Here is a 24,815-nt window from a genome sequence, read left to right as displayed (position 1 = left end):
ACCTACTGCAAAAGACAACAAATTGTGTAAATAACAAAAGAAAACCAAAATTATAATAATAGATTTAAGTAATAAATAATTTTGAGAACAGGACTTGTAGAGTCCTTGCATGTGAGTTCAAAAGTTGTGGAATCAGGTGGGACCTCAGTGTTGGGGTGAGTGAAATTATCCACTCTGGTTCAGGAGGTCGATGGTTGAGGGATAATAACTGTTCCTGTACCTGGTGGGACCAATGGCTCCTGAACCTCCTTCCTGATGGCAGCAGAGAACAAAGCATGGCCTGATGACGGGCTTCCTTGATGATGGATCCCTCTTTCCTGCTGTTTGTAGATGTGCTCAGTGTTGGGGAGAGCTTTACCTGTGATGGACTGAGCTGTGTCCACTACCTTCTGTGGGCTTTTCCATTCAAGGGTATTGGTGTTTCCATATCAGGCTGTATTGTAACCAGCACTATACTCTTCATCCAGATTTCCAGCATCTGCAAATTTTCTCCAGTTTGTGAGTATGTTCTTCATCGTACATTTGTTCAAAATTCCAAGAAAGCATGTGGAAGCTGAAAATTCACATTAATGGGGTGCAATGGCATCCTCCTGGCTCTGTTACATGGAACTTTTCTTTCTCCTTCTGTCATCCCTGGTGAGGAAATGAGAAGTATTCCAGACACAACTGAGAATATAGCGATATGATAGACTCCATAGGACATCTCCATACCATGGGCAGCATAGTGGCAGAGTGTTTAGTATGACAGTACTCCAGCTTGAGCAACTTGGGTTCAATTCTGTAGAGTTTGTACGTTTTCTCCGTGACTGCATGGGTTTCCTCTTGGTGTTTCAGTTTCCTCAAACATCCCAGAGACGTACAAGTTAGTAGGTTAATTGGTCACACGTGTGTAATTGGGTAGTATGGTCTCGTTGGGCTAGAAGGGACCATTTCCAGCTGTACCTCTAAATAAATTAAAAGTTAATGACCTCACTGCCTAAGGGTGCACCTTCAATGCTACAAATCATTAAAGGGAAGCAAGAAACTGCTCATAACAGCTCTTGCAGCCAGGAAATATACCAGTGTGATTCAAATGAGGGAAAAATCAGATCTCCAAAGCACATCAAGGTGAAAATGAATCCACAAATTATGATTGGGCATCAAGTTCCACTCCAAGACTTGAGCAGAAAAATCTAGGCAATCACTCCAATGTACTGCAGACAAATCTTTTGTCTGTGAAGCTATTCCAATCCACTCTTTCAAGTAGAAATAAAAGTTCCTTAATTTTATTTGGAGAGGAAGCGTGAAGTTCTTTCTTTGAGTCTTAAACAACATCAGGAAAACAGATTCTAGAGTCATTATCTCATTGCTGTTTTTGTGAGTTCAAACTCCACACAAACTGCTGAGTTTCCCCACTACTCAAAAACACTTTTCAGCTGTAGGGCTCTGTAGAAAGTCAAGAAAGGCGATATGCAAGGATTTCCTTTATTTTTCTCTATTCTTCCTTGCTTAAAATAATAACTCTCCTGACATTGGAAATAAACTTAACAAACAGTCAGAGTTCATGAAGTAGACAAATTGGACACAGTCCTGCAAAATATTCAGCTTTCTGCTGCTGGAGTTTTTTTTCTCATTTCCTTTATAGCCAGACCGGGAAGGCTTCACAAAAAAACCTACAATTAACTTAATGCATTTTGTGTCTCTTTCTGCACTTTATTGATGATTAAATACAATTTGAAACACTATCACACCTATACATCTCTACTGTAAACCAGAAGCTTGTGAGTTTAAGCCCCACTCCAGAGACAAATGCAAGAACATTATCTTGTCACAAACACGAGAAATTCTCAAGGTCAAAGTTCAAAGTAAGATTTATTATCAGAGTACATAGACATCACCACATAGAACCCTGAGATTCTTTTCCCTGTGGGCATAATTAGCAAATCTACAGAAGAGTAATTGTAAACAGGATCAATGAACAGACTGTGCAAAAGCAAATATAAATAAATAACAATAAATAATGAGCATGAAGTAACAAGATAAAGAGTTCTTGAAGTGAGACCATCGGTTGTGGGAACACCAGCAGTGGAATGAGTTTTGTTCACAAGCCTGCGATTGAGGAGTAGTAACTGCTCTTGAACCCGGTGGTCTGAGTCTCGGGGCTCCTGTACCTTCTACCTGATGGCAGCAGTGAGAAAAGAGCATGGGCTGGGTGGTGAGGATCTTTGATGATGGATGCTGCTTTTCTATGGCAACATTTCTGCAGATGCTGGAAATCCGAGCAACACACACAACATGCTGAAGGAACTCAGCAGGCCAGGCAGCATCTGTTAGAATAATTTTTGGGTTTAGGTCATTCACACTTAGCAAATGGCTTTGGGCCACCAGTTTTCTGTAACAATGCATTTCCTAAAAGCTGTGAATATCAGAATCCGAGTCCATTTGTAACAATGCATTTCCCAAAAACTGTGAATACCAGCCCAGATCTGCTGACATCTGTAGGATGAATGTAATCAGGTGTTAAGTTTCGAAGCTACATACAAAAGCAAGCACTGTCTATACTTGTAAAATTGTCCTTGGTGTTTAGCAAATAAATATCGAGCCCACATTGGGCTAGCAGACCTTTCAACCGAAAGCATTTCCGTCCGCATGATGCCTGTTGTACCTTGTTGTGTCGAATATAGAAGCTGCTTTGTATCTACCAGTGACTCTGTCTCTCCGATGATTTCATCCACGCCACAACAGCATCCATGGAAAAGAGTAAACAGCTGACATTCGGGCCGAGACCCTTCATCAGTACATGATCTTGTTTCCGGTGCACTACTCAGGATTTGCTTGCTATTACTGTCCTGGTGAAGATACTCGGCCTGAAACGTCTCCTGTTCATTTCATTCTATAAACGCTACGTGACCTTCTGAGTTCCTCCAGTGATTTATGTGTGCTGCTATTAAAAATTCCAACTTTCAGATGAGATATCAAACAAGCTCCTGGCTGCTTATTTCAGGTATAATAAATGATCCCATGGCTGTGTTTCAATTTATGCCAAGGTCCTGGCCAATATTTGTCCATTTTATACTCTAATTAGATTGGAACTCTACATGGGACCATCTGTCACCTGCTCAACCTGCTGTCCCCTTTATAATGAGATTCTCCACATGGCTCAGCTTGGCAGCACTGGCATCAGCCTGGCAGCACTGGCATCAGCCATCCAGTGAGAAGCTGAAGGTTACAGGAAGCTGCAATTCATTTGCACTTTTCCCAACTTAGTGTTTGGCATTTGATGCTCACAATGTGGTCTCCTTTACGTTGGAGAAATCTAACACAGATTGCATGATTGCTTTATAGAATACTGCCATTCAGTCTGCAAAGGTGACCTGAAATGCCAGTTATCCATTTCTTTAATTCTTCATCACAGTCCTGCTCAGATCTTTTCTGTCTGTTATCTCCCATGCTGTTCCATCGAAGCGCATCAAAAGCTCAAGAAACAGCCCCTCATCCTGTCACAGCACATGGCAACCCACAGGGCTCAATACTAAATGCAAGAATTTCAGATAACCAGACTTCCCTGCTTGTGTCAGAATTGGTCACAAATGATCTTCCACCTAAAACACCTTTTCTCGCTCTCTCTCCCCACAGAGTGGCCTTACCTGCTGGATTCCCAGCATTTTCTTATTTCAGATTCCCAACACATTTCCTGCAATTTTTTTCTCTACTGGTCTCACTCGCTGCTCCAGACAGATCAGCAAGCCTTTTCGTCGTCTTTAACATTACATTTTAAATGCTAACTCTACCCCTCTTTCCACATAAGCTGCTTAACCTACTGTGTGTTTCCAACACTCACAACACGCTGGAGGAACTCAGCAGGTCGGGCAGCATCCATGGAAAAGATCGGTTGACGTTTCGAGCTGGAACTGCCAAAGGGTTCCAGCCCGAAACTTCGACCGATCTTTTCCACAGATGCTGCCCGACCTGCTGAGTTCCTCCAATGTGTTGTGAGTGTTGCTTTGACCCCAGCATCTGCAGAGTATTTTGTGTGTTTCCAACATTTTCTCTTTAGGTTTCAAATTTCCAGCATCTGCAGTTTGTTATTTTTCACTAGAAAGACTAGTTTTGTTTTAGATCTCAGTGTGATCCTGGAGCATTTCAATAAAAAATAAATTTTGGCTCATAACTGAAAACGTGTACTAAATCTTGGCAGGAATCAATATATTTGTATTACAATTCATTCTACATGCTAGCAAGTACACAAACAGTACAAAACAAAATGGACATGTAAATGATCAGCATAAAGATGTAACTACAACGACATTAGGGATGATAGAACTATGCAGCACAGGAGAAAGCCCTTGTGAATCCTGTGATTGCACAGGAACAGTCCACAGTGCTTGCACGTCATCAATACATATCCATCCCTGCATGTTATTGTGCCTCTCCAACAGCCCCATAAACACTATCCACTTACACCACTATTCCTCGCAGCCCATTCCAGGTACCTACGAACGTGTGTAAAAAAAACCTTCCCCCATACATCTCCTTTAAACTTTCCCTCTCGCACCTAATGCACGTCCTCTAATATCTGGCACTCGTACCATGGGGAAAGATTCTGAACGTGTATCCAATGCTTCTCATTATTCCACAAACTTCTTTCAGGTCTCCCCTTCAGCCTCCAGTACTCCAGAGAAAACAACTCAAATTTGTCCTCGAATCCTTGCAGCATCATGATAAACTTGTTTTGCACCCTTTCTAAAGCCTCCACATCTTCCTGCAATGGGGCAGCCAGTCCTGCACCCAATACTCCAAGTATAGCCTAACTACAGCTTTTTTGAAGGTGATCTTCAGGAAGTGCTACCCTGGCCCTGATAGTGATGGAAGAGTTATCTTCTCATCCTGTCCTGTTGACATTGCGAGTAGAATTTAGACCACTATGGACCAATTACACAAGAATTGGCAGTGGGTAAACTGTACAGCTCATGTAGATCAAAGTTGCTGGTGAATGCAGCAGGCCAGGCAGCATCTCTAGGAAGAGGTACAGTCGATGTTTCGGGCTGAGACCCTTCGTCAGGACCTCTTCCTAGAAATGCTGCCTGGCCTGCTGCGTTCACCAGCAACTTTGATGTGTGTTGCTTGAATTTCCAGCATCTGCAGAATTCCTCGTGTTTAAGCTCATGTAGATGAAAGGATACAGGAGATTCCCCTACTACCCAGTGCAATTATTGCCTATTTTAATCTTGATTACCATCACAAATAGCCCAAATTAACATTCACACATTCAATATTTAAGCAGCCCACCAAAGGCCTTTTAAAGATGAGACCAAGATCCTTCATACAAAGAAAATACATTACCTCATATCAACTCCTATTTGGCCTCTCCCTAATTTTACACTTGTGATTTCCTTGAGGAAATGTCTTTCATTATCCACCTTTCTGATTCCCTCCGACATCTTCAACTCTTTAATTCAATCTTTCCTCAATCATCTGAAGTCAAAAAATAGAACTACTAGCCCTTTCCCTTTTTTAAACAAACGTTCATGATATCTGGCTTCTCAGCTGAAGATCCAGCTTGAAACTGAGCCTGTAAGTGCAGACTGTGCTGCTTCCTTCATTCATAACCCTTCCACCTCCATCAGCACTTCCTTGTGGCAGTGAGCCCAAACAACCAGCTCAGAAACACAGGTCTTGAGTCTTTCAGTTTTAGTTCCTGAAAGAACCTTTCACTATCCAACCTGGCAAACTAAGACTCTCCCCTCACTAGTAAAGCACTGTATTAATTATAAACATTAACCATTCAAAATCATAACTTGCATTCATTTTGCTGTAAGAATGCTTTCAAACTGATCACGTGTCCTGCTGACCAATCTCATTTGTGTCTGGGAGGAGCTAGTCGGCAGGGTAACATTGAAAAAGGGTAGAATGGTAAAAAATATCATCGGTGGGGAAAAAGGTATGTGCGGTTACATGAACGAAAGAAGCTGAAGGAATAATTAAGGTAAAGCTTGAACCAGCCTGCAATTGTCATTATTAATTCTGAATCAATTGTGCTTTAAAAGGCACCAAACATCGATGCATTCCTTCAACAGTTGCTTTCTAAATGCAGGCCATCCCCAGGTAACAATGGGTTCCAATTTTAGATGCCCACAAGTCGCTAGAGTTTGTAAGTGGGAAAAATATTGATTCATTACACAGCTGAGCAATTATAATGAATGGCATCAAAATACAAAAGACTGATAAGAAAGATCAATTACTGAAAGTAAGAGAGATAGAGGAAACTAGTTCTGCCATTCATGGGTGTGAGGGTATGTACATCAGATTTAGGAATTTAATAACATTCTGGGAGCTTGTTCAAACATAGGGGTGTCCATAAGTTAGGCCTTCATAAACTAGGTATGGACTAGAATCAAAAATGCCTAATACTTCTCATTTTGGGAAAGAAAGAATAAAACACACCCAAACCAAACCAAAAATAAATGTCAAAAGGTTGAAGATGTACTTACCCACTGCTGCCCTCAGACATCAGGACTCTCACACACATCTACAAGAACTTTGCAGAGTGCCACAGAGCAGTGACAATATTTGATCAGTGTCCCATTCACCCACAGGGTTAGTCCCACTTCATCAGCAGACAGAAAAGTTAATTTTCCCAGTAGATGCTGCTCATTGTATAGCAGGTTGGAGAGTGAAGCAATGACCGGGTTGTAGTTCTGCTTTGGGCTAATAATCTAGCTGCCTGATGAGGAACCGATAACTCTCAGTTGTCACAGCCTTAGGGAACGCTGTCTGTTGCTTTGGCCAAAGGGACGCAACATGATTGACTCTGAATTGTCTCAGTTGAAGTAGACTGGCAAATCATTCAGTTAAATGAAGCTGGCATAAAGCATCACGGGCAGCAGCATTTCAGGAGGTGGGTCACCCTCACCAAGGACAAACAATAATTGCAGACCTTGCCCATATGTTACTTGTGGAGAATAAACCAAAAGGTCAATGATCTGGATTTGCTTTGCTTTCACTTACTTCTACAGGACAAGTTCCTCCTCTCCACACATTGACCCCCCCCCCCCACAACCCATGCACACTCGGTGCAGAAGGAAGAAAACAGAAGGAAATCCATGGAAACTTGCAGCACGTCCAAAACCATACAATCGTACTGGCATCAGAAAGCAGATGGAGTCCAGCCAGCCTGCACCACAGGCCACAGCTTATGAAACCACTGTGCATCTGTTCTACAGTCAGTGTTTGGACAGGGCTGATGTCCTTAAACAATAACATAGTCCCTTTAATTTTCATTTCACAGTCAACTCATCAGCAGCAGTTATGTTTTACAACTGGTATGATCAGATTTGAAGTTGCAATCATTGGGTTGATGATCACTTATTATGCACTAGACTAACAGTTCCAATCCCACTCTTTCTTAAAACCATCATTACAAATTAAGGAACTATCTTGAGATCAGCATCTCCTTTCTCCCCATTAAGCATCTTGACCAGAATAAGTATTTAGCCATACCTTAATACAAGAGCAAAATCCTGAAAGGTTGAACACAACACAAACTGCTGGAAATACTTAGCAGACTAAACACAACCTTTAGAGACAGAACTTGAATTTGTGTTGCAGGTCAATCATTCAAACTCTGAAGGTTTTGCTTGACCTGCAGTCTATTTTCCATTCAATTTTAGGCATACCACAAATCAGTAAAAAATTGGCAACCTCTATATTTATTGAGGATGGTGAAAATTTCAGAACACACTCCACACTGCTTCAACCTTACATTGACCTGACAGATTCAATCTTGGAGAGATTTTGGTCACTACTCATCTGCCCAACACAATTTCTCAAACCTTTTGCCTCTGACCAACTCTGAACTTCCCCTTTCCAGACACAGGCCAGATTTGTGCTATTAAACGTCCAGAGCCGGTGTATGGAAACATCCAGCAGGTTATACTCCCACTAATGCTTCATGAGCTCATAACATATCCGAACAATAGCAGAAGAAAGCCGCTGTTAAAGGTAAAACGTGGTGCCTGAGCCCTTTTACAATCTCAGCATATGCAAAGTCCTTCTTTGTTAGATGTTGTAAATTAGCCAATGCAATAACCTGTTTGCACACAGCAAGCTCCCACGAGCAACAACGTGCCAAGGTCAAGATACAGTAGTAAGATAAGAAATTCTGCGCAGAATTGTAGACATTTATCCCCACCATTGCAAAGAAGGATGGCTCCCCTGCACTTACACAGAGAATCAAACTATCTTCGAGTGGACCCCAGAGGTTTCCTACATAATGACCAAGAGGAAAAGGAGACTGCTTCATGACTCATCCCCCTCTGCTTGTGCAAGTACTTGCCAGTACCTTTAAATAGCTGCCCTTTTATCTGCAGGCTGGGTCAAAACCAAAACAGAACCAGTGGTACAAATCACAACATGCTGGGATTTAAATTCATCAACTATAGTCTCAGTGAAGCAGTTACTAATCCGACAACAGCTATTTTGGTGAAGTCATTATCTAAGTAGCAACTGTATTACAATAGTGCAAAGAGGTGCAGTGCTGAGTCATCACATATATTCAAAGCGGAGATAGATTTTAGGACCACAGAGGAGTCAAGAGAACTAAGCAGGAAAATGGCATTAAGTGCAAAGATCTGATCAGCCATACAACTGACTCCTGCTTACATTTCTAATGCTCATGTGCATACTACCAAAGAATTAGCCAATGTGGTGAATATCATCTATTAGGAATTATTTGCATGTTTTCAAGACTCTTAACAAAGTTTTCCAATTGGGAAATAAAAGATGAATTTGCTTACCTGAAATTATGCATAAATTGTCGAAATGTATCGGCTCTTTTTGCGAGTGGTACAATGATATTAATCAGCATGTTGCTTGTGTCCACCTTTTCCATCTTAACTTTCACGAGTGGGCCAAAGGGGCGAAATAGAGCCAGGCGTTTGAACTCATGGGCCCTGTCACCTTTGAACGTAAGCTCATATAAAGTCCCCTTGTCTTTCTCTGTGCGGTAGATACCTGCGGAAGGAACAGAGGTCAAAACACTGTGCAGAGCATCCTACCTGCAAAATATATTAGCTACAGTGATCACTGTGCTTATGGTGATCTCGTCTCTTTAAGAAGGACCACAATCACAGATGGGTTGGCTGTTCTAATGAGAGCTCATAAGGTAAGAGTGAGGTTTAAAAATTCAAGTTCATTGTCGTCGTAGACTTACATATTCAGGGTAGTAATGACAAGAAAATTAGCTTTCTGCAGCTGCACGATACCTTACAAGACAAGGACATAGATTAGCATAATCTTAAATTATACATAACTCACACGTGCAAAATTGAGAGTGAGAAAAATTAGAGTCTGAGGTAATGTTAAGGTTTTTCTGGTTGATTCAAGTTGATGGCAGTGGGGAAGAACTGTTGTAAAGTATGAAGCTTGAGATAGAGTAAATGAAGGGAAGATGTTTTAAAGATTCAGCTAAGTGGAGGGCAAGGAAATTGATAATGAACAAAATATGACATTTTTGTTTACAGTTAGAGAGTACAGAAACAGGCTATTGACCCACCATACATAAGAACATAAGAAATAGGAGCAGGAGTAGGCCATCCGGCCCATCGAGCCTGCCCTGCCATTCAATAAGACCATGGCTGATCTGTCTGTAAACTCAGCTCCATCTACCTGCCTTTTCTCTATAACCCTCAATTCCCCAACTATGTAAAACTCTATCTAACTGTATCTTAAATATATTTAGTGAAGAAGCCTCAACTGCTTCCCTGGGCAGAGAATTCCACAGATTCACCACTCTCTGGGAAAAACAGTTTCTCCTCATCTCCATCCTAAATCTTCTCCCCTGAATCTTGAGGCAATGTCCCCTAGTTCTAGTCTCACCTACCAATAGAAACAACTTTTCTACTTATAACTTATCTATCCCTTTCAAACTTTTGTATGTTTCTATCAGATCCCCTCTCATTCTTCTGAATTCCAGAGAGTATAGTCCCAGCAAATCAATCTCTCCTCTTAGGTTAACCCCTTCATCTCTGGAATCAACCTGGTGAACCTCCTCTGCACTGCCTCCAAAGCCAGTATCTCCTTCCTCAAGTATGGAGACCAGAACTGCACACAGTACTCCAGGTGTGGCCTCACCAGTACCCTGTGTAGTTGCAGCATGACCTCCCTGCTCCTGAATTCAATCCTGCTAGCAGTGAAGGCCAGCATTCTGTTTGCATTCTTAATAACCTGTTGTACCTGCAAGCCAACTTTTTGCGATTCATGCACAAGCACTCCCACGTCCCTCTGCACAACAACATGCTGCATTCTTTCACCATTTAAATAATAATCTGCTCTTCTATTATTCCTTCCAAAGTGGATGATCTCGTATTTACCAACATTGTATTCCATCTGCCAGACCTTGGCCCACTCACTTAACCTATCTATATCTCTCTGCAGACTCTCCACATCCTCTGTACAATTTGCTTTTCCACTCAGCGTAGTGTCATCTGCAAACTTTGCTACACTACACTCAGTTCCTTCTACCAAATCATCATGCCCATGCAAACCATCCACAATCTCCCCATACTACCCTCAGTTACCAATACTTCATCCATTGTTTTCTACATGTTTTCTATACGTTTTGTAGTTAGAATTCAGAACACATTGCCTAACAGCACAGTGGATACAGGTTCACGAGCAGCATTTTCGAAAGGGAGAAAATTCAAAGCTTGGAGAGATTAAATGCAGGGATATGGCGAAAGAGCAGGAGTGTGGGATCACTGAAACTGAAATGCACTTCCACAGAACCAGCATAGAATGATCAGCTGAAATGCCTCTTTCAGTTCCTAAGTCTAAAGTAACGGAGTCTAAAGTAACGAGGCCCAACTTTAAAATTAGTGTTGTGCCAGCAAGGACAGATGTCTGGAAGCAAATCTTCACAAACAGAATATTACAAATGTGGAATTTGCTCTCCCCCACAGAAAAACTGTTGAGGCCAAGGATCGGGGAATGAGGGTCATCAAATGGAAATGTCATTTGACGTTTCATGTGCAAATGAGGCTCAGGTGCAGTTCAGCTCAAACTCAAATGATGATATTTCATCTGTGACCTAAACTCACACTGGAATGAAGACTATTAGATAAAGAGTTCCTCTTCCTGTTATACAAATCTCACATCACAGAGACTCTTGTTGTAAACGGTTTCAAAGCAAGGAGAAATGAATAAATTAGAATGATTTTAAAAATATCACTGTGCTATTTGAAACCATTCTTCATGAGAAGAGCAGTAGCCTGTTCTGAGCCCTCATGTCAAGCCTACAGCTCAGATGATGGATGCTTGACAAAGCTTCCAGATGAAAAGATTGATTAGAGTGGCTGCTTCCAGTTGGCCACAGATAACAGAAATGCCAGGTCTTCATCCAGTACTAATCACATCAGAAGTCAGTTTCAAGGACAACAAACAAAAAAAAAGCAAGAGAGTAAAAACTGCCCATACCAGGTTTGTTATTAATTGGTAAATATGGAACGTGTGCAACTGTTGCCAAACCAATCTTAATTTACAATTTCAAAAAAAAACTATTCAGAAAATTGCTGACTATGATTTGGAAAAACATCTCCCAAGTTCTAATTTATTGATTGAAAATAACAGGGTATCACATCAGGGCCAAACAGAGTCAGAAGCATAAGGAGAAGAACAGAGTTATTATCAAGGGCAAATACACTGCTTCCATGATGATAGTGGGAAGACAAACCACAGAATGGACAGAACTGTTGTAATGTTAAACAGAGTAGATGGTCCACAAGACAGCACTGGAAATCCCAAAAGGAAAGAGTGGTTTAGTTGCCAGTCAATGCTTCCTCGGTTAATCCAAAGGCCAAACACAAAGATCTGGACAAAGTTTCCAGAGGAACATTTGGAAGTCTTGCATAGTTGAAGGCACCATCCTTCAGAGAGGTCAAGTCAGGAGCCATTTTACACTCTCAGTTGGATGTAAAAAGTCCCATAAAATTACTTTGAAGAGGAAACAGGTAATTATTATTCCCAGTCTCCAGCTAATGTTCATCTCTGAATTAAAGATTGCCTGGCCATTTTTCTCTTTGAGAACCTGATGTATGCAAACAGTTCTCTGCACTACAACAGTGACCACACTTCAAAATATTACGTGAAGTTGTTCTTTTTAATCAGAACTGCAGTATTCCTTGTGGAAATTCAAGCTCTCCCACTGGACCACGATCCTCTTTTGGTTTTCAGTGTCAGACAGGAATAGATCAGAACTATGGGTAGAAAACTTTCATGCACTTTCTTCCATTGGAAGCATGCCAACACACTTGTTTCATTTTCTTCAGAGGAACCACAGATTTAAGAAACTAATATATGTGTTTGGCATCATTAAGAGCCTCTTGTCATTTTGATTAAGCAATGCTCCCATTGAGTGCTGGAAACACCCAAACAGAGGAAGAAATGACCAAAGTAATCTTTCCACAAAAGATAACTGGAGGCAGCTCTGGGAATAATTATTGGGATTGACAGTCACATCTTGCTGCTAATTTACTCCCCACTAAAACGACCAGTTTACCCTTACAGATCAGTCCATCTCTTCTGTTCCCTTGTTGTGAGAAGGAGTCCGTAAATAACCCATGAGATTTCCTGTCTGCGTCAAATGCTCACCATCCCCCACCCACACCACACAATTAGTCAGACACGGCAACAAATGAGAAAAAAATACAAAATAAAAAGAAAATGTTAATAATACTCGGCAGGTTCGGCACAGTTCACAGAGTGAGAAACAAAGCTGCATATGTCGGCCCATAACTCTAAGTATCCCTTTGCCTCCACATACAGCATTCTGCCTAAACCACAGTTTGTTTTTTTTTGCCTGGTTTTACACATCAGAGACTTTCTATCACAGCTGGGAAAATTAAAGAAGTTTGAAGTTGTAAATAAGTAGGGAGGAGGATTGTGTGGATATATGCAGAGATCATTTTTATTTACAACTTCCTTTGAGATCTGGGCATCTCTGGCACACCCAGCATTAATAGCAAATCCTTAATTGTTCTTTGAAGGTACTCAGCAGCTTTCCCGAACCACTTCAGTCCTTCTAATGAAGGTACTTCAAAGTTCTTTTGACTTGGGAGTTCCAAGATTTAGATCTAAAATTTAGTTCTAAGATTTCCAAGTCAGGATGATGTTCAACTTCGTATGGAACATGGTGGAATTTCCATGAGCCTACTGCCCTCCTCCTTGGCGGTACAGGTTACAGGTCTAGGTAGCCGAGGTCCATTCTGTAGGTAGTCCTCACTACAGCTGGTCAGTTAGAAGTTCAAGGTCATTTTGATGGGGTACCATAAGACCATAAGACACAGGAGTACAACCAACCTATCAAATCTGCTTTACCATTCAATCATGGCTGATTTATTTTCACTTAGTCAGGTAGACTGCTTTTACCAGAATGGTGTTGGCCTTGAGTACTGCACTCCTGATGAAAGGTCTTGGCCTGAAATGTCAACTGTACTCTTTTCCACAGATGCTGCCTGGCCAGCTGAGGTCCTCCAGCATTTTGTGGGGGTTTCTTGGATTTCCAGCATCTGCAGATTTTCTCTTCTTTCTGTATTTCTATTTTTTAGTATTTTCAAACACAAATCAAGCAGTACTAATGATGCAAATGGACTTTAACAACTGGAATTCTCGCACAAAACTTGCACCCCAGTTCACATTATAGCCATGGAACCAAATTTCAGAAGCAGCTGCTATAATGTAGGTGGTTCTGCCCAGGGCTGATTTTCTTGGCATCTGTTCAAACCCCTGGAACTCTGCCTTTGACATAAACTGTGTCTTTCAACTAGTTCATTCTTCTTGTCCATTGTACATGTCCAAGATGTATCCAAAAAAAGTATCACCTCATTTAGATTGCCCACAGTAAATTCTCTCTAGGTCAAGTGCCCAATTTATGGACTTTGATGCAGATTACAAATAGAATACATTTTATGTTCCAAATGTTTAACCTGCAAATACAGTAAAAACCACAGGTTTAGGGAAAGGTAGGCAAGTCAGGAGCTTTGAACTGCTCTAGTTCAATTTAATCTCCACTAAGATAAATGTTCTTGGGCAAAATTATAGATCAAACTGAATCATTGCTGGCAGACTATTGTATGAGTCCTTTTAGGGAAGGTATAATCAAAGGAGAGTTGCACAAATCAGTCAAGTCAAAGAAAAAATGCTTCTTACTCAAGAGATGTACGTGAAAGAAATTCAATTGCTTCTAAACTCTGATGTAGATTTAATGCTTTCTGAAAATGGCACAAAACAGACTGAAAATCCCAGATTTGTATAGACAGACTAAATATACAATTGGTGCAATATAAATGTACACTCATTTTCATTGAAAGTCTGTCAGCATTGATTTCAGCAGAACAATGCTCACTAAAACTAAACCAAATTACACTGAAGAAAGACGGCAGCATGTTGTTAAAGCCAAGACAGAGAGCTGCTTCATCCCAAAAGGATTAAAATGGCTTTCAAAGTTCAAAGTAAATTTATTATCAAAGTACGTATATGTCATCATATACAACCTGAAATTCGTTTTCTTGTGGGCATAATTAATAAATCCATAGAAAAATAACCATAACAGAATCAGTGAAAGACCACACCTACTTGGGCATGCAACCAGTGTACAAAAGACAACAAACTGTGCAAATACAAAAAGAAAGAAATAATAATAACAACTAAATAAGCAATAAGATCGAGAACATGAGATAAAGAGTCCTTGAAAGTGAGTCCATAGTAGTGGGAACAATTCAATTATGGAGCAAGAGAAGTTGAGTGAAATTATCCCCTCTGGTTAAAGATCTGGATGGTTGAGGGGTAATAGATGTTCCTGAACCTGCTGGAGTGAGTCCTGAGGCTCCTATACTGTCATTCTTATGGCAGCAGTGAGTCTTGGATGTTGGGGATCCCTGTGATGGATGCTGCTTTGCTACAACAGTGTTTCATGTAGATATACTCAGTGGTAGAGAGGGTGTTACCTGTGATGGACTGGACCTTATCCAGTATTTTCGTAGTATTTTCTGTTCAGGGGCATCAGTGTTTCCATATCAGGCTGTGATGTAGCAAGTCAGAATACTCTCCACCACACATCTATAGACGTTTGTCAAAGTTTTAGATATCATGCTAAATCTTCGCAAAAAACCTAAGAAAGTAGAGGCGCTGTGCTTTCTTCATGATTGCACTTACATGCTGGACCCAGGATAGCAGCTCCAAAAATAATAACACAGGAACGTAAAGCTGTTGACCCTCTCTATCTCTGATCCTCCGATGAGGACTGCCTCATGGGCTTCTGGTATTTTTCTTCTGAAGTTCCTTGATCTTGCTGACGTTGAATAAAACGTTGTTGTTATGACGCCACGCTGCCAGATTTTCATTCTCCCTCCTATATGCCGATTCAGCACCACTTTTTATTCAGCCTAAAACTGTGGTGTCATCAGCAAACTTGAATATGGCATTGGAGCCATGCTTAGTCACACAGTCTTAAGCGTAAAGTGAGTAGAGCAGGGGGCTAAGTACACAGCCAGTCCTGTGGTGCACCTGTGCTGATGGAGATTGTGGAGATGTTGAGATGCCAATCTAAACTGACTATGGTCTGTAAGTGAGGAAATCGAGGATTGAATTCCACGAGGAGGTATTGAGGCCAAGGTCTTGGAGCTTATTGATTAGTTTTGAGGGGATGATGGTATTGAAGGATGAGCTGTAGTCAATAAAGAGCATCATGATGTATGTATCTTTGCTGTCCAGATGTTCCAGGGTTAAGTGAAAAGCCAATGAGATTGCAAATGTTGTGGACCTGTTGCTCTGGTAGGTAAAGTGGAGCGGATCCAAGTTGCTTGTCAGGCAGGAGTTGATATGTTTCATCACCAACCTCTCACTTCATCACTGCAGATGGAAGTGCTGCTGGACGATAGTCATTGGGGCAGGTTATCACATTTCTGCACTCAGAGTCCATAAAGTGCACAGTGCAGGCACTAGTATTCCACATTCTCAGCAGTGCAGCCAGCCTGGGAATTGTTAAGCAGCCATGGAATGGCAGGGAACATCGAATGCAATTATTTACTGAATGCCAAAGTTGTTTATGCATGTATGAAATGTTACTGTTGCCATTACAACAACTAGTATACTTAGGGATAGGCAGGGATGTGTACATACTGATCATTAAGCGCAGACCTTTTTTTTAAATCAACCTCGAGAGCTTACATGCATCAGTGCTGTCGCAGTTTATGTTCCACCAGATGCTAATGCTAAAGTAGCCATGAAAGACTTCAGTGCCGCTGTTAGCAAGCTGCAGACATGACATCCAGACAGAGGCTTTATTGTCGCTAGGAACTTTAATCATTGTAACCTACGTACCGTGCTTCCAAGATTTTACCCAAAATGTATCATGCACCACAAGGGGTAATAGAACCTTAGATCATGTCTACACAAGTGTGGCTGACACTTACAAAGCCACTACCCTCCCCCACCTGGGACAGTCCGACCATCTTTCAGTGTTTCTGCTTCCTAATTATAGCCCGGTCATTAAACGTGTGAAGCCCACAATGAAGACTATTCAGATCTGGCTGGAGGGTGCTGACTCTGCTCTTCAGCACCAATTCCAGCACACAGACTGGAGTGCGTTTGCTGCCCATGCTAACACAGATTCTCAGATTAACATTGATTTATATACCAACTCTGTCCTTGAGCACATCAACGAGTGTGTAGATAGAGTGACATCACAAAAACAAACAAAAGTTTCCCCAATCAGAAACCATGGATGAACTGAGAAGTTTGCCTCCTGCTCAACGCCAGAGATTCAGCCTTCAGGTCTGGAGACCGGCAGACTTACAGCTCAGCCAAGGCCAACCTGAGGGGAATCTCTCAGGCTAAATACATATACAAACAGAGGATCGAGGAGCATTTCAACTCCTCGGACAGCCAGCGCATGTGGCATGGCATACAGGTCATTACAGACTTCGAACCACCTAGTACTGTGTCCCCTTCCAGCTCTGCCTTCCTCCCTGATGAGCTCAATTACTTCTACGCTCGCTTTGACCGAGAGAACAAGGAGGTCACCCTCAAAGCGGATCTCCCACCTGGTGAACTGCCTCTCTCACTTCCCACCTCCGATGTTTGCGCCACCCTGAGCAGGGTGAATGTGCGAAAGGCAGCTGGTCCGGATGGAATACCTGGCCGTGTGCCCAGATTCTGTGCAGGGCAGTTGGCCGGGGTCTTCACGGACATTTTTAATCTGTCCCTGGTCCAGGCAGTTGTCCCCACAAGCTTCAAGATCGCCACCATCATGCCAGTGCCGAAGCATTCCACTGCCACGGGCCTGAATGACTTCTGCCCAGTTGCACTCACCCCCATCATTGCAAAGTGCTTTGAGAGACTGGTTCTATCACATCTGAAATCCTGTCTGCCCACTACCCTGGACCCCCATCAATTTGCCTATCGCACCAACAGGTCAACAGAGGATGCCATCTCCACGGCACTTCACTCTGCCCTGACCCACCTGGAGAGCCCCAACTCTTACGTCAGAATACTGTTCATTGACTTTAGTTCAGCATTCAATACTGTGATCCCCTCCAAGTTGATCGTCAAACTTCACCAGTTTGGTGTCAGCTCATCCCTCTGCAATTGGACCTTGGACTTTCTGACTAACAGACTCCAATCAGTTAAGTTAGACAACCTCTCCTCCTCCACTCTCACGCTGAACACCGGTGTGCCTCAAGACTGTGCGCTGAGCCCTCTTCTGTACTCCCTTTTCACCTATGGCTGTGTTCCTGTACAGGGTTCTAACTCCATAATCAAGTTCGCAGACGACACCACGGTGGTTGGCCTGATCAGAGGGGATGACGAGACAGCCTACAGGGATGAGATCCAGCACCTGGCTGCGTGGTGTGCTGACAACAACCTGGCCCTTAACACCCAGAAGACCAAGGAGATTATTGTGGACTTCAGGCATGCTAGGAGCCACACTCACGTCCCCATCTACAAAAATGGAGCTGTAGTGGAGCAGGTAGCAAGCTTCAAATTCCTTGGTGTCCACACCTGCAAGGATCTCACCTGGTCCCTGAACTCCTTCAACCTTTATTTCCTGTGGAGCATCAAGAAAGCTCACCTCTGTCCCAGGATACTGACGGACTTTTACTGCTGTACCATTGAGAGCATACTCACCAACTGCATCTCAGTGTGGTATGGCAATTGTTCAATTGTGTGGTATGGCAATTGTGAAAACCGTCCAGTGGATTATCGGCACCCAATTGCCCACCATTGAGAACATCTACCATAAATGCTGCCTGGGCAGGGCAAAAAGCATTATCAAGGATGCATCTCACCCTAACCATGGACTTTTTACTCTCCTCCCATCCGGTAGGTGCTACAGGAGCCTCCGCTCCTGCACCTGTAGGCACAGGAAGAGCTTCTTCCCTGAGGCTGTGACCCTGCTGAACCTCACATCACAGCACTAAGCAGTATTGCACCCATATTGGACTGTCTCAGTACTTTTATATTTGTGTGCTGTAGCACTTACTTTTTATTTGCAGTTATTTTGTAAATAACAGTATTCTTTGCATTTCTGGTCAGATGCTAACTGCATTTCATTGGCTTTGTATCTGAACTCGGCACAATGACAATAAAGTTTAATCTAATAGCCCCTGCTCTACTCACTTCAGACCTAGACTGTGTGGCTAAGTACAATTTCAATGCCATATACAAATTTGCTACTGACACCACTGTTATGGGCATACAGGAGGGAGATTGGAAGTTTGGCTAACAACCTCTCACTCAATGTGAATAAAACCAAGGAATCGACTGTAGACTTCAGGAGAGGGAAACCAGAGGTCCATGAGCCAGTAATCATCAGGAGGATCAGAGGTGGAGAGGGTCAGTAACTTTAAATTTCTGGGTGTCACTATCTCAGAAGACCTGTCCTGGACCCATTACATAAATATAATTGCAAAAAATACATGACAGAACCTCTACTTCCTCAGGAGTCTGCGGAGATTCGGCATGTCATCAAAAACTTCGATAGATGCTGACTGGCTGCATTACAGCCTGGTACGGGAACACCAATGCCTTAGAGCAGAGAATCCTACAAGAGGTAGCGGGTTCAGCCCAGTACACCATGGGAAAAAACCTCCCAACCATTGAGCACAGCTACATGAAATGTTGCCGTAGAAAAGCAGCATCCATCATCAAAAGATTCTCACCACCCAGGACATGCTCCTTTCTCACTGCCGACATCAGGTAGAAAGTAGCAGTGCTTCAGGACTTACACCACCAGGTTCAAGAATAGCTATTACCCCTTAACCATCAGGCTCTTAAACAAAAGGGGATAACTACACTCATTTAAGAACTCTTATCTTGTTTTTTTATGCTCATTATTTATTGCTAGTTGTTTATACCTGCATTTGCGCAGTTTATTTATAGTTCCTGATGTTTACAGTTTACAGATTCTGTTTACAGCTACCGTTCTACAGATTTGCCAAGTATGCCCGCAGAGAAAGAATCTCAGGGTTGTACAGTATGTGGTAACACATATGCACTCTGAAAATAAATCTTACTTTTAACTTTAGTATTAATAGCCTCATAATCATTCCTCACCACCACTTTCTGGCCAAAATTTCCTGATGTTCTGTGTGCTTGTGCAGTTTCCTCTAATAGGTAAGCTTATTCACAGAACAAGGCACTAACCGAAGTAACTGACTTGTAACCTTCAAAATGAATTTCAAAGCATCCGTAATGTGTTTATTCTACCACTATTTATAATACTTTTACTATCTAGTTTTAAGGAACTGCTCTTCAAAATCAAACGGACAGTGTGAAACTGCTCCCTGGTTGGATGGATCCCACTGAGGCTTGAGAAACATCCTAGGCTTGCAAATCCACTGCGGTCCAATATCTGAGACAGAAATTCGTTTTTTTTCTCTCTAAAGGATATTTGAGATGACACCACTGACATGTCTTTTTAATTGCACTTTCTTGCAGATTTTTAAAAAATTAATTTGCTATCTCAGAATTCTTGGGTTGGATTTGAGTTTTGTGTTTCTAGCTTTCTGTAGTATTTCTCCATTTAACTAATAATTGTCAATCAGAATCAGGTTTATTATCATCAACATGTGACGTGAAATTGAAATTAGCAGCAGCAGTTCAATGCACTACATAATGTAGAAGAGAGAAAAATAAATAAAATTTAAAAAATAATAATATAACAAACAAGTAAATCAATTACAATATACATATATTGAATAGATTTGAGAAAAACGTGCAAAAAACAGAAATACTGTATATTTAAAAAAGTGAGGTAGTGTTCAAGGGTTTAATGTCCATTTAGGAATTGGATGGCAGAGGGGAAGAAACTGTTCCTGAATCGCTGAGTGTGTGTCTTCAGGCTTCTGTATCTCCTACCTGATGGTAACAGTGAGAAAAGGGTGCTGGACGTGTTTAATAATGGATGCTGCCTTTCCGAGGCACCGCTCCCTGAAGATGCCGTGGGTACTTTGTAGGCTCGTACCCAAGATGGAGCTGACTAGATTTACAACCCTCTGCAGCTTCTTTCGGTCCTGTACAGTAGTCCCTCAACACCAGACAGTGATGTAGCCTGTCAGAATGCATTCCATGGTACAACTACAGAAGTTTTTGTGTGTATATGTTGGCATGCCCATTGATATGTTGGGACTAGGTTAGATCCTCAGAGATCTTGATACCCAGGAACCTGGAACTGCTCACTCTCTCCACTTCTGATCCCTCTATGATTGGTATGTGTTCCTTCATCTTACCCTTCCTGAAGTCTGGAGAAGAAGGATGCTTATGTGAGAATGATATTCTTGGACTACAGTTCAGCATTCAACACCATAGTACCGTCCAGGCTCGCCAAGAAGCTCAGAGACCTCGGCCTTGACCTTGCCTTGTGCAGCTGGATCCTGGACTTCCTGTCAGATCACCAGCAGGTTGTAAGAGTGGGCTCCCTCACCTCCAACCCTCTGACTCTCAGTACAGCAGCCCCTCACCTCCTTTACTCCCTGTATACTCATGACTGAATCGCCACCCACAGCTCCAATCTGCTAATCAAATTTGTCGACAACACTACATTGATTGGCCTAATCTCAAACAATAATGAGGTGGCCTATAGGGAAGAAGTCATCTCTCTAACACAGTAGTGTCAAGAAAACAACCTCTCCCTCAATGTCACAAAAACTAAGGAGCTGGTTGTGGATTACAGGAGGAATGGAGATGGGCTAACCCCTATTGACATCAATGGATCTGGGCTCGAGAGGGTAAACAGCTTCAAGTTCCTCTGCATCCACTTCACCGAGGACCTCACGTGGTCTGTGCACACCAGCTATGTGGTGAAAAAGCATCCCTTTCACCTCAGACGGCTGAGGAAGTTTGGTATGGGCCCCCAAATCCTAAGAAGTTTCTACAGGGGCACAATTGAGAGCATCCTGACTGGCTGCATCACTGCCTGGTATGGGAACTGTACCTCCCTTAATCGCAGGACTCTGCAGAGAGTGGTGTGGACAGCCCAGCACATCTGTAGTTGTGAAATTCCCATGATTCAGGACATTTACAAGGACAGATGTGTGAAAAGGGCCCATAGGATCACTGGGGACCCAAGTCATCCCAACCACAATCTATTCAAGCTCCTACCATCCGAGAGGCGCTACCGCAGCATAAAAGCCAGGACCAACAGACTCCGGGACAGCTTCTTCCACCAGGTCATCAGACTGATGAATTCACACTGATTTGAGTGTACTCTATGTTACATTGACTGTTCTATTTATTATAAATTACTATGATTGCACATGGCACATTTAAATGGAGACATAACATAAAGATTTTTACTCATGTCTGTGAAGGGTGTAAGAAATAACGTCAATTCAATTCTATCAATTCTTTCATCTTATTGATGTTGAGTGCCAGGTTGTTGCTGCAGCACCATTCCACTAGTTGGCATATCTCACTCCCATACGCCCTCTTGTCACCAGCTAAGACTCTACCAACAATGTTTGTATCGTCAGCAAATTTATAGATGGTATTTGAGCTATGCGTAGCCACACAGTCATGTGTATACAGAGAGTAGAGCAGTGGGCTAAGCACACACCCCTGAGGTGTGTCAGTGTTGATCGTCAGTGAGGAGGATAGGTTACAGCATCACCAGTCCACACAGATTGTGGTTTCCTGGTTAGGAAGTCGAGGATCCAATTGCAGAGGGAGGTACAGAGGCCCAGCTTCTGCAACTTCTCAATCAGGATTGTGGGAATGATGGTATTAAATGCTGAGCTATAGTCGATGAACAGCATCCTGATATAAGTGTTTGTGTTGTCCAGGTTGTCTAAAGCCATGTGAAGAGCCATTGAGATTGCATCTGCCGTTGACCTATTGTAGCGATAGGCAAATTGCAATGGGTGCAGGTCCTTGCTGAGGCAGGAGTTCAGCTTAGTCAGGATCACCCTCTCAAAGCATTTCATCACTGTCGATGTGAGTGCTACTGGGCAATAGTCATTAGGGCAGCCCACATTATTCTTCTTAGGCACTGGTATAATTGTTGCCTTTTTGAAGCAAGTGGGAACTTCCGCCCGTAGCAGTGAGAGGCTGAAAATGTCCTTGAATACTCCTGTTAGTTGGCTGGCATAGGGTTTCAGAGCCTTACCAGATACTCCATCGGGACCTTCCACCTTGCGAGGATTCACTCTCTTTAAAGACAGCCTTACATCGGCCTCTGAGACAGAGATCACAGGTTCATCAGGTGCAGCAGGGATCTTCACACCTGTAGTTGTGTTCTCCCTTTCAAAGCGTGCATAGAAGCTGTTGAGTTCATCTTGTAGTGAAGTATTGCTGCCATTCATGCTATTGGGTTTCGCTTTGTAGGAAGTAATGTCTTGCAGACTCTGCCAGAGTTGCCGTGCATCTGATGTCAACTCCAACCTCATTCAAAATTGTCTCTTTGCCCTTGAAATAGCCTCCGCAAATCATACCTGGTTTTCTGGTAAAGTCCTGGGTCGCCAGACTTGAATGCCACAGATCTAGCCTTCAGCAGATAATGTCCCTCCTGGTTAATCCACGGTTTTTGGTTTGGGAATATACATTAAGTCTTTGTGGGCCCACACTCATCCACACAGGTTTTAATGAAGTCAGTAACAACTGCAGCATACTCATCCACGTTCGAAGATGAATCCCTGAATATAGTCCAGTCCACCAATTCAAAGCAGTCCTGAAGGCACTCCTTTGCTTCCCTTGTCTATATTGTTTGATCATTCTTCCTTCCGCATGAACAACTTCACAATTTCTTATGTTGTACCCAATTTGTCAACTTTTTGCCCATTCAATTAACTTTTAAATTTCTCTGTAAATTGTTTGTATTCTTCTCACAGCTTGCCTTCTCACCTATCTTTTGTATCATTGGCAAATTAGCTGAAATACTCATGCTTCCTTCTCCTAAATTATTAATACAAATTGCACGCAGTTGTGGTTGCAAGCGGTGATCTCTGCATACGTCCCTTTCCCTGATGTTACGGATTGCAAATCTGAAATTGCACTCCTCTGATACTTGCCAATGCTAATACATTACCTCAATGTCATGAGCTGTTACTTTGCAATGTTTTGTGTCGTACCTTGTTCAATATCTTTCAAAATCCAAGTTAATTACATCTTCTATTTCCAGTCTATGCACTCGGAGTGGTGCTTCCATCAAATCCTCTCATAAATATGTCATACATAATGGGGCCACACCAACTCTGCTTGATCAGATTATGATTTTCCAAATGCTCAGCTCTGAATTTAATGTTTTTCCAATATTACATTAAGCTAAACAACCTATCATTACTAACGTTCCATCCGTTCTGAATAAGGTCTTCAGAATGACAGATTTCCAATCCTCTCCAGAATTTGAGAATTTCTGAAAAATTGTAACTAATGCATCCACTATCTTCAGTAGTTACCTCTCTCAGTATCCTTCAATGCAAACCATCGGATCCTGGGAAATGGACAGCCTTCAGCTTAACTGAGTTACTAATTCTCGAGCAATGGTGATAGGATTTCATTCCTCACTTATCATTTTAAAAAGCATTCACAGAAATTGCAGCATTCCTGTTATAAAAATTGATATAAAGTACATGCTTCTTTCTTCTACCATCTCTGTTCGCCATTATTTGTTTCCACAGACTTATTAAGAGACGTTGGTATTTTCCTTCATTTTAGATGTCCATAAAGAAGCTCTCATTTTTGGTGTTCATACCTCACACTGAGCTGCCCTCCATTTATTTTCTCTTTTATTATTAAATAAGTGATCTTTTGTGGTTCGGATTTTATCCAAACCATCCAAACTTTGGTACTTTATTTTTACCCCTTCAACTCACTATCCTTCCAAACTTCTTATGAATGATTAATCTCACACTTAGAACCCTTGTTCCTCATCAAGGTAGACTTCTGCTGGGAGATATGGATTATTTCCTTAAATATCTGGCACTGTTCAACCATTATCTTTTCTACTAACCTACTTACCTTATGCACGTTCGACAATTCTATCCTCTTTCTTTTGCAATTTCTCTTTTTCATAGTTAAAACAACAGTTTCACTCAAAATTTCACACTCAAGCCAAATGCTAAATTATTGTCATTTGCGTCAAGATTGTTTATTAAACCTGGCTTGTACACATTATTTCTTTAGTGAGTTATTTTGTTATTACTTTGAGGATGTCAAGGGAGTAGAGTCAATAGTGGAGAACCTGTAAATGTAACGTATCTGGATTTTTAGAAGGCATTTGACAAGCTGGTGAACAACAATAAGAGCTGATAGTATTTTGGGAAGTGTGTGTTAACATGCTTTGAAGA

General features: G+C 42.0%; 1 protein-coding gene across 5 annotated transcripts in view; it reads right to left on the bottom strand.

Annotated features, from left to right (window-relative positions):
• LOC134345692 (chondroitin sulfate N-acetylgalactosaminyltransferase 1-like) overlaps window positions 1–24,815 on the bottom strand; it is a 224,682-nt gene that overhangs the window by 49,174 nt on the left and 150,693 nt on the right. For all 5 annotated transcript variants that reach the window (XM_063046763.1, XM_063046760.1, XM_063046759.1 and 2 more), the window contains one exon: window positions 8,775–8,991. In XM_063046763.1, coding sequence (XP_062902833.1) covers window positions 8,775–8,991 — 217 coding nt within the window. The remainder of the gene's footprint in view (window positions 1–8,774; window positions 8,992–24,815) is intronic.

This window comes from Mobula hypostoma, chromosome 4, assembly GCF_963921235.1.
Source record: "Mobula hypostoma chromosome 4, sMobHyp1.1, whole genome shotgun sequence".
Taxonomy (NCBI): domain Eukaryota; kingdom Metazoa; phylum Chordata; class Chondrichthyes; order Myliobatiformes; family Myliobatidae; genus Mobula; species Mobula hypostoma.
This window is presented reverse-complemented; position numbering and strand designations above follow the sequence as displayed.